At 42.7% G+C, this 11,384-nt stretch overlaps 1 protein-coding gene across 1 annotated transcript in view; it reads left to right on the top strand.

The window, feature by feature from the left end:
- Nucleotides 1–8,363: 8,363 nt before the first annotated feature.
- The window catches only part of TEDC1 (tubulin epsilon and delta complex 1), a 201,375-nt gene continuing 198,354 nt past the window's right edge, over nt 8,364–11,384 (top strand). Inside the window, exon 1 of the mRNA XM_082242892.1 lies at nt 8,364–8,519. Coding sequence (XP_082099018.1) covers nt 8,400–8,519 — 120 coding nt within the window. The 5' untranslated portion in view covers nt 8,364–8,399. The remainder of the gene's footprint in view (nt 8,520–11,384) is intronic.

Below are 11,384 nucleotides of genomic sequence, written 5' to 3'. Positions count from 1 at the left end.
TGAGTGATGACAGCTTCAGTCTTAAAGGTGTATGCGCACCTTTCCAAAAGAGAATGGTGGGGCGCATACACTTGTGAAAAGAGTAATTTAGGGTACCAAAGGTACCGGAACATTACAATACCCCCCCCTTAAGGCCGGCTCCTGAAGGCCTCTGGAGCTGGTTTGTCTGGGTATCTCGCATGAAAATTGCGGATTAATCTAGGGGCATGTATTTCAGAGGTGTTTAGCCAGGTGTCGTCTTGGGGCCCATAGTTCTTCCATCTAACCAAGTACTGAAGTCTTCTTCTGTAGATACGAGAATCCAGAATCTCTTTTATCTCATATTCTTCTCCACCTTCAACTTGTACAGGAGGCGGAGGTGGAATATTAGGCCTTATTCCTTGGTCCGGAACATGGGGCTTCAGTAGCGACACATGGAAAATGGGATGGATTTTTAGGTCTATTGGCAATGTAAGCTGTACTGCAGCTTTTCCAATAAGTTTTTTGATTGGGAAAGGTCCCAAGAACAGAGGTCCAAGCTTTTTGCTAGGGATCGTCAGTCTTAAATTTTTTGTTGAGAGCCAAACGAGGTCCCCGATAGTGTACTGTGGAGAAGGTCTTCTGCGAAGATCATAGTACTTCTTTTGTTGACTGTGAGCGTGTGCAATGGTAGTATTTAATAAACCCAGAGAATCCTTTATTTGGGTAAGATAGTCTGAGGCTACTGGGTTGTTTGAAGGAAGGATGCGTGGTGGAAGAATAGAGGGATGAAACCCATAGTTCAAGTAGAACGGACTCTGCTTGGTTGTACTGTGGGTTGCGTTGTTGTAGGCAAATTCTGCCAGAGGGAGAAGATCCACCCAATCATCCTGTTGGTAAGAAGTGTAACAACGTAAATACTGCTCGATGCATTGGTTGACTCTTTCAGTCTGTCCGTTGGTCTGCGGATGGTAAGGAGAAGTGAGCTTCCGCTCGATCCGTAGTATGTGACATAGTTCTTGCCAGAACTTAGAAATAAATTGGGATCCACGGTCAGACATAAGAGTTTTTGGGATACCATGTAATCTAAAGACATGTTTCATCAGGAGTTCTGCCGTTTGTTTGGACGAAGGTAGTCTGCGAATAGCAATGAAATGTGCCATCTTTGTCAGATGGTCCACTGACACCAAGATGGTATTAAATCCTTTGGAAAGAGGCAATTCTACGATGAAGTCCAAGGACAAAACTTCCCATGGAGTTTGGGGTATTGGTAGACTGCATAGTAGACCGGATGGTCTCGTAGTGTCAATTTTGGACCTGGCACAGACATTGCATGAAGAGACGAATTTTTGTATAGATGTTTTCATGTCAGGCCACCAGAATTGCCGGGAAATCAAATTAAGAGTCTTTGTCATACCCATATGTCCTGCCATAGGCACATCATGAGATAATTCCAAGATCTTGGTGCGTAGGGTAGGTGGTATGTAAAGTTTGTCGTTGTAGTAGAGGAAGCCTTCTGCATCAGTATTTAGTTGTGGTGGGGGTGAATCCAAACTTATACCATGCAAAACCTCTTCCTTCAAGGAACGGACAACTCCAATAATGCGTTTGTGAGGTATTATAGGAACGGAAGGGATTTCAAAGTAGTTTTCTTCAGTTAGTCGTGATAGTGCATCCGCCTTTTTGTTCTTATCTGCAGGTGTGTAAGTCACTAGGAAGTCAAACCTTAGAAAGAATAGTGACCATCGTACCTGTCGGTGCAAGAGAGTTTTGCTAGTCTGAAGATATTGGAGGTTTTTATGGTCCGTGTATATAATTATTGGTAATTGGGTGCCTTCGAGTAAATGTCGCCAATTCTCACGAGCCAATTTTATAGCAAGCAGTTCCTTTTCACCCACGGGGTAATTTATCTCGGGACTGCTTAGGGATTTAGAAAAAAAGGCGACTGGATGAAGTGGTGAAGTGTGGGTTGGTCGTTGGGAGAGTATTGCTCCTACTGCCATGTTTGACGCATCTACCTCCAGAATGTATTGGAGGGATGGGTCTGGATGGCGTAATATGGGAGCGGAAGTAAACCTTGTCTTTAACAAGTGAAAAGCTTTATTTGCTTCTTCTGACCATTTGAATGTTTTTTTTTATGCTAGTGAGCTGTGTGAGGGGTCTCACAATAGCAGAAAAGTTTTTAATGAACTTCCTGTAGAAATTTGAAAATCCCAGGAATCGCTGTAGCGCCTTGCGTGTGGTTGGTGTAGGCCAATCCTGAATGCAGGATATTTTACTCATGTCCATCTCGATTCCTGTTTTGGATATGATGTAGCCTAGAAAGAGTACCTCGTCTTTATGAAACAAGCATTTCTTCAGTTTCACATAAAGGTTATGTGCAAGCAATCTCGATAGTACAAGTCTTACATGTCTTATGTGTTCAGACAGGGATCGTGAATATATAAATATATCGTCCAGATATACCACAACACAGACATCTAGTAAGTCTTTAAAAATATCGTTTATAAATCGTTGGAAAACTGCAGGGGCGTTGCATAGCCCGAATGGCATCACAAGATATTCGAACAATCCGTATCTGGTTCTGAATGCAGTCTTCCACTCGTGTCCATCACGGATTCGAATGAGATTGTATGCTCCTTTCAGGTCCAATTTTGAAAAATAGGTAGCTCCACGTACCTGCTCAATGATCAGGGATAAGCGGTAGAGGATAGCGATCTTTTATTGTGATAGCATTCAATTTCCTGTAGTCGATGATAGGTCTGAGACTTGAGTCCTTATTGCGAACAAAAAAGAGTCCTGCTGCTGTGGAAGAAGTGGAAGGTCTAATAAAACCTTTTTCCAAATTCTCATCCAAATAGGTTTTGAGATGGGAAAGTTCATCCTGTGAAAGAGGATAAACATGACCGAACGGCAATTTGCTATTTGGGAGTAGATCAATGCTACAATCATAGTCTCGATGAGGAGGTAATGCTTGAGCATTTTTCTCAAGAAAAACCTCAGAAAGATCCTGATAACATAGTGGTGCAATCTCATCTGTCACCATAGACAGAATCTTCCCGGAAGACGGGAGGTTACACATATCCTCGCAATACCAAGAGAGGAAGGCCAAGGACCGTTCCTTCCAATCTATGGTTGGTTGGTGTGTGTGTAACCAGGGAAGTCCCAACACAATGGGAAAGTGGGGTGAAGGTATTAAATCGAAGGTAGTAGTCTCCCTATGAGACTCGTTAATAGTGACTAGAAGTGCTTGTGTCTGATCGGTGATCGGACCAGAGGATAACGGAACACCGGTAATGAGACTTACTGAGACAGGTTTAAGTTTAGAAATAATAGGAATTTTATTTGAAGCAGCAAAACATATATCAATATAATTTCCACAAGATCCTGTGTCAATCATGGCCTTAGTAGTAATCCTGTTCTGGTCCCACTGTAATGTCAAACAAACAAAAATGTAAGGATTAGTGAATGAAGTTGTCAATCCCCCTAGGAGGACATGTGAACACTCACCCTTCTTTTTGTTGACTAGGGGACAGACATTTATATTGTGATCCGGGGATGCACAGTACAAGCAGAGATTTTCATATCGTCTTTTGGCTTTTTCCATAGTTGATAGCGGTGGGCGTATGGTTCCTACCTCCATAGGAACGGGGTTAACGGCCGGAATCCGAGAGGAAACGGATAATGGCATTCCCATTTTCTCAGCCTTTCTTTCTCGTAGTCTTCTATCTATGGTAATACTGAGTTGTATTAATGCATCCAGGGTTTTTGGTAGATCCGCTCGGGCGAGCTCGTCCTTAACGGCTTCTGATAGGCCAAGCCTAAATTGGGTTTTCAGAGATGCATCATTCCATTCTGAATCAAGGGTCCATCTCTTGAATTCCGCGACAAAGTCTTCTACAGGCCTCCTTCCTTGTTTCAAGGATCTTAATTGAAGATCGGCAGTACTCTGCCTATTGGGGTCATCATATAGGCTAGTGAGTTCTGCTAGGAACAAGGCATAGGAGTTGAGAAGCTGGTCGTTTTTCTCAAAAAGAGAGTCTGCCCAGGCTCGAGGATCGCCTGTTAGGTAAGAAATAATAGTACAAACCTTAATGTGATCAGTAAGGTAGGTACGAGGTTTTAGCAAAAAAAGTAACTCACATGCGTTTTTAAATTCGCGAAATTTTTTGCGATCGCCTGTAAATACCAAAGGGGGATTTATCTTGGGTTCAGGGGACTGAGCAGAGGTAAGTTGTGTCAGTCTAATTACCTGCTGCGACAGAGCCTGATTGTCTTCTTTTAATTCAGCAAGTGCGTGTATTAACGCAGTTACTTGCTGTTTTAATTGTGTCACCTGAATGGTTATTTCTGCTGAATCCATTTGTGGGTTCGTTCAATCTGTAACGCTCCTGCGTTTCATGTATGGTGTGGATTTTCAGCTGCAGAAATATTCCACTTCAGTAGTCATGTAAGAGAGATGCTGAGATACCATTCCCAACCTCAATGACTCATCATGTGTGGAAGGTCTTAATTCAGCTAGTAAATACACACACTCAACAAGCTGGTTCCTAGAGTGACTTTATGTATGTAGTAACACAGTGATGAAGATTTAAGAGACAGGTTGAGTGGAGGTGGTAGGTGACAGACACTTGAAGGTAAGACAGTAGCAGATGGATGCAGGTAGGTTTAGCAATCATGTATGGTAGCAGATGACAGAGTAGCAGGTGGACATACAAGAGAGATCAACCCAGTGCAGGAATAAGTAGCAGTAGTCTTAAGAGCTAGCAATCTAGATATGCAGATGTGATAAATAGTCTTTACTATGCAGAGCTAGATAGTGTAAGCTTAGTATAAGTTTATAGAGGGTTCCCCTGCGGGGTACTTAGCACTAATAGCAATACAGCCGAAGGTTGGTTCAGGAGGAGCGGATGATCCGGAAGCGGGATACAGGGATCAGCGCAGCGAGGTTCCGTCAGCGAGGTATGCTTGCAAGCACGAAAGCTTCAAGCCAAGTTAGCATCCAGGTAAGGGTGTTTGAACGAACACATGTGAGTGAGAACCGGCGATTTAAATAGCCATCTAGTCCGGCGCTGAGTGATGACAGCTTCAGTCTTAAAGGTGTATGCGCACCTTTCCAAAAGAGAATGGTGGGGCGCATACACTTGTGAAAAGAGTAATTTAGGGTACCAAAGGTACCGGAACATTACAGTTTATGAGAGAATCTGGTCAAGATTTGTCAGTCATCAACTTCCGGTGAACTAGTTCAGTGGTCACACAGACGGTTCAACAGATCCTCAGCTTCCTGCAGTCTGGCCTGGATCTCTCTTTATCAGTGAGCTCACTCCGGCTGCAAGCTTCGGCCATTTCGGCTTTCACCGGAATTTCATGGGTAAAACATCAGTTAGTCCAGCAGTTTTTCAAGGGTGCGGTCAGGCTTAGGCCTCAAAGAAAACCGAGGTTTCCTAAGTGGGATCTACCGCTAGTTTTGGATTTCTTTTCTTCCATAGATATGGATTCTATGTCTGTTAAAGAGCTTACGCTGAAGACGGCATTTTTGGTGGCTATCACTTCTGCCAAAAGGGTTTCCGAAATCCATAATCTGGGAGCAAAAGAACCGTTCTCAACCTTCTTCCAGGACAGGGTGGTCCTAATTCCTATGCTGGGGTCAAATCCGAAGGTTACCTCCGTCTTCCATGAAAATGTGGATATAGTTCTTCCCACCTTCAGAACCAGTGAGGGATCTCCAGTTCATCCCCTAGATGTTGGCAACGCCTTAAAAGTCTACTTGGAAGTTACATCCTTTTTCCGTAAGTCGGATTTTCTTTTTGTTCTTCTCCAAGGGAAGAAAAGAGAAATGTGTGCATCTTCTAGAGCGATAGCTGAGTGGATTGTTCAGGCTATTCAGTGGGCCTACAGAGCAAAGGGCTTGGCCCCTCCGGAGGCGTTTACGGCTCATTCGTCTATAAGCATTTCTACGTCTTGGGCAGTATCTAAACATGTCGCCCCTGAGGTGATCTGCAGAACCGCCTCCTGGTCATCTATCAACACTTTTCTTTCCCATTATTGTGTTGAGCCTGCTGCATTATCCTCTGTTAATTTTGGCATTCAAGTCCTGTCAGTTGACGGTGCCATTTAAAGTTTATTTTTGTTCAGCATCTTCCCACCCGGGAATGTATAGCGAGTTATTTCCCAAACATATGCTGCCATGGAGTCTGTCAGGAAAACGGAAAATTGATATCAAATACTTACCGTAATTTTCCTTTCCTGATGGACTCCATGGCAGCAGGAGTCCCCTCCCGATTCCTGAGTAGGCTAGTTACAGAACACTGATGCTGAAAGGGAGCAAAGATTTATGGGAGTGGGGTCCTATGAGGTAGGAGAGGAGGCGGGGCCTACCTGAACGTATGCTGCCATGGAGTCCATCAGGAAAGGAAAATTACGGTAAGTATTTGATATCAATTTTCCGTTGTATCCTCACAACATAAAAAAAAAAAAAAAAAACCTGCAAGACAAAGATTTGTCTTTGTTGGTGAACAAATCAATTGTATCTTCCCAGTGTCAATAAATGAGTGGATAAATGTGCTCCAATAATAATAATTATATTATTATATTATTATTATTATTATTATTATTATTATTATTATTGGTGCACATTTATCCATTTATTTATTGGCACTGGGAAGATACAGCTAATTTGTTCACCATTGCTTAATAATGTCTGTACTTAAAGCGGTAGTATACCGCTTTTTTTCACTTTTAACTACAGGTAAGCCTATAATAAGGCTTACCTGTAGGTACAATTAATATCTCCTAAACCGGCACAGTTTAGGAGATATTTCCAGTGCATGCAGCCGCTCACGCGAGCGACGCATGCGCTCTGAAGGTCCGGCGGACCTTCAGCTTCCCTTGCCGGGAGCTTGCTGGAAAATGACTCCCGCGCGCATGCCGCCGAACCCGGAAGAGACACCGTGGGAACATGTCAACGCCCGCAGTGGTGTCCGGGGGTCCGTGTTGGGGCTTTGTCTTGCATACAAAACCACTTTGTCTTGGTTTTTTATTTTTTTTTATTTTAGGTTTACAACCCAAAAATGGAACTTCCGCTTTACGTAGTTCTAAACCCCTGACATGCCACATTTGGCATGTAATTTTTTTTGGGGGGGGGGGGGAGCGGTTACCTAGTTTTGACAGGTACCCGCTCCCACTTCCGCTCGGAGCGACGCGGCGCCCTGAGCGGAAGTTCTCCTCTCCCCCTCCCTCCCTGCAATCTACTGGGACATGTCAGAGGTCCCAGAAGATTGCCGGCCAATCACGACATGTAGCGCAACTCGCGCATGCACAGTGCGTACCCGGCTGTGAAGCTGCAAACTGTCACAGCCGGGTGCCCACACCAGTGATGCTGGTGCTGCAGAGCAGAGAGGGAGAAGAGCGAAGCTTCGGGCGGCCGCATCGCTGGACCGTTGGACAGGTGAGTGTGTGAGGCTGGAACTCCGCTTTAAAGAGGTTGTAAACTCGTTTAACTTTTTTTTTTTTTCAACCTGAAAGACAAACACATAATGAGCTAGTATGCATCGCATACTAGCTCATTATGAAATACTTACCTTACAACGAGCACCCGCCGTGCCGCTCACTCACCTGTATGACGGGCTACATGTTCAGTCGCCCGTCTTCCGGGATCGCGGCATCCGGCCATCTGATTGGCCGGAGCCGCGGTGACGTCACTCCCGCGCATGGGAGCCGACGGTCACGGCACGGGGCTCTGAAGGAACGGCACCAGCGGCCGTTCCTTAAGAGCGCATGCGCCAGTGATGTCACTGGCTGCATGTAAGGTAAATATCTCCTAAACGGTACATGTTTAGGAGATATTTACAGTACCTATAGGTAAGCCTTAATAAAGGCTTAGCCATAGGTAAAAGTTGCAGAGGAGGGTTTACTTCCTCTTTAAGAGAAGACATATTATTTGGATTTTCACTTTAATATTTTCTTGCACTGTCTTTAGCTCTGTGTTTCTTTTTGTAAAATATTTCTTTCACTGGTTGATGAGCAGCAGCGGCAGTATATATTTTATTTATTCCTAAGCGCAGGGTGTACTCTGTATTTAGAGGTTTTGAAATAATACACTGCTTGTGCATGCCATTTGATATCTCCAATGTTTAAAAAAAACAATATCCTGATTTAGACAGATATTTATTTCATGCACACGTTTTAGATTGTTAAAAACAATTAAAGAACACATTTGTAGTTGAGTAAGAATAATTGCTCAAAAAATATCAATGTAGTATTACTTATCATGTGAACACAATCAATAGTCGCTTTTTCCAGAAACAAAAATGGCTACTAGTGACGGTACACGTGACTTTACTATAGCTACAACGGCTATTTCCGGTGTACGTTTGACGTTTCACCTCGTCGCCTAGAAACGGTGGGCAGCAGCGGCTGTTCGAACTGCAGAAGTAAGGGAAATGAAGAGGGGCAGCGATATCAAATGTGCTTTATGCGCCTTGTGTCGGGTTTTGTCTTTTTGCGGGTGTGTGTCGGATCCGGAGAGTTTTAGAAAAGCAAAGTTTAACCGCCCAGAAGCAGTAAGTGCTCACGTTTGTCATATGACTCTTCTAGCTGTTGTATTCGGTGATTCTTTGCTAACAGTGGCCTCTGGTTTTGCCGTTTAAAATTTTTGCTAGGTGTCAAAAGCAATTTACTACCCTGGTCTCCTGGAAATCATCAATACAAGTATAAGAGTTAACCTCTTGCTGTCTGAAGCAATTTTAGATTTTTTTTTTTTTACATACGTGTACCATTTTTTCAAAATAACTTTTGAACCCCAAAAACATATTTTCTGAAAGCGGAGTCCCTGGAGATATAGATGGTGGTGGCAATTTTTTTTTATGTCACATAGTATTGCGCAGTTATTTTTATCAAACGCATATATTTAGGGGGGAAAAAAAAACTTTTAGGGCAAATGCACACGATGATGCCCATATTTTTGGTAAAATATAAAATATGAGGTTGTGTCAAGTAAATATATACTAAACATATTAATTCTTAATAGTGTGCTCCATGATACAGTGAAACATTTATGGTACCCAAAAATACCCATAGGTGACACTTTAACCACTTAAGCCCCAGAAGATTTTACCCCCTTCCTGACCAGGGCCTATTTTGCGATTCGGCATTGCGTGACTTTAATGTACAATTGGGCGGTCGTGTGACACTGTACCCAAATGAAATTGACGTCCTTTTTTCCCACAAACAGAGCTTTCTTTTGGTGGTATTTGATCACCTCTGCGATTTTTTGATCATTCGCTATAAACAAAAAAAAGCGACAATTTTGCAAAAATAACAATATTTTTCACATTTTGTTTATATGAAATTCCCCAAAAAAAAATGTAAAAATCAAATTTTTTTTTTAACATTTTAGGCCAATTTGTTTTCTGCTACATATGTTTGGTAAAAAAAATCACAAAAAGCGTATTTTGGTTGGTTTGCGCAAAAGTTATTGCGTTTACTAACTGAGGGAAAGATTTTTGTCATTTTTGTTGTTTGTTTTTTTTTAACAAGTAATGGCGGCGATCTGCAATTTTTTTTTTTTTTTTTTTTTTGCAGGACTGCGACATTGCGGCGGACAGATCGGACCCTTGACTGACATTTTTGACACTTTTGGGGGTACCAGTGACATTAGTCATTAGACATAAGTGTGAAAGGGGCCTTAGGCTTGCTGCACACTATTGTGGGCTGTTAGTGCAGCTTAACCACTTTACGTCTGCCTGCAGTAATATTACTGCGGCAGAGTGGCCCGTTATCGTCTGACGACGTAGTACTACGTCGTCAGACACTCCCGTTTCTCGGCGGCGCGCTCCCGCTGTATTCAGTCACAGCGGGAGTCGGGCCAGGGGAGGAGCGGCGGCGATCGCCGCCGCTCTTCACCGATCGTCGGGGATCTAGTGTGGAGATCCGCCTGCTTGTGTAAACACAAGCGGGCGGATCTCCTAAGTGACAGGCAGGGTCAGATTGCAGGGTTCAGCTTAGCTGAACCCTGGATCTGTCCTTGTGTCACTCAGTCACCTCCCCCCACACACGTCAGTAAGCACCAGGCATACATTAACCCCTCCCTCTCCAATAAAATTAACCCCTTCCCTGCCAGTGTCATTTTTACAGTAACAGTGCATATATATAGCACTAATTACTGTAGTAATGTCACTGGTACCTCCAAAAGTGTCAAAAATGTCAGTCAAGGGTCCAATCTGTCTGCCGCAATGTCGCAGTCCCGCAAAAAAAAATCGCAGATCGCCGCCATTACGCGTTAAAAAAAAAAAAAACACCAAAAATGACAGAAATCTTTCCCTTTGTTAGTAAACGCAATAACTTTTGCGCAAACCAATCAAAATACGCTTATTGTGATTTTTTTTTTTTTACCAAACATTGGTAGCAGAAAACAAATTGGCCAAAAATGTAAAAAAATTTTGATTTTTTACATTTTTTTTGGGGGGAATTTCATATAAAAAAATGTGAAAAATATTGTTGTTTTTTCGAAATTTACGCTTTTTTTTTTTTTTTGTTTATAGCGCAAAAAGTAAAAATCGCACAGGTGATCAAATACCACCAAAAGAAAGCTCTGTTTGTGGGAAAAAAAAGGACGTAAATTTTGTTTGGGTACGGCATCGCACGACCGCGCAATTGTCAGTTAAAGTCGCACAGCGCCGAATCGCAAAAAGTGGCCCAGACGTAAGACCGCAAAATCCTCCGTTGGTAAAGTGGTTAAGCAAAGAGCCCGCATCATAAGGACTCCCAAGTAAGGAGCCCCAGAGATACACCAACGATCGGGAACACACACAGGATCCCCTAGGAAGGTCCCAGGAGCCATAAGAAACCACGCTAGAGAAAAGGCATATAAACACAGGCGTTTTATTCCTTTATTTGAGGTGAGAATTTAGAGCACCTAGAAGTGGCATCAGGTGGAGGAATTAAGTCACACCATTTCATTTGCACGAATGCACCTTTTGAATCCTCTTTATTTGGATTAAAGATACAGAATTGGAAGCACTAAGCACTTTAGATATTAATTTCACCACGTGTTTTAAATAAGAATTTTAATCACAATTTTGTATTGAAGCACATTTATAATTTAATTATATTTATATAAAAATATGAAATTCACTTAATCACCTAATAGTTACATCAAGTCTTAAACAAGAATTGTGACACCAACACCTATAAACTACACATTTATTTAATTTTATTTTATTTAATTCACCCTTGAAGCGCACCATCACCCCCTAACCGTACCAGTGACATTACTACAGTAATCAGTCCTATACATATGCACTGTTACTGTAAAAATGACACTGGCAGGGAAGTGGTTAACTTTATTTGAGAAGGAGGGGTTAAGTGTGTCCCTAGGGGCGTGCTTCTAACTGTAAAGGGATGTGGCTGTGTGTGTAAGAACAGAG

This window comes from Pelophylax lessonae, assembly GCF_965119305.1.
Source record: "Pelophylax lessonae genome assembly, chromosome: 13".
Lineage (NCBI taxonomy): Eukaryota > Metazoa > Chordata > Amphibia > Anura > Ranidae > Pelophylax > Pelophylax lessonae.
Note: the sequence above shows the minus strand (reverse complement) of the source record. Positions and strands in the feature narration are given on the sequence as shown.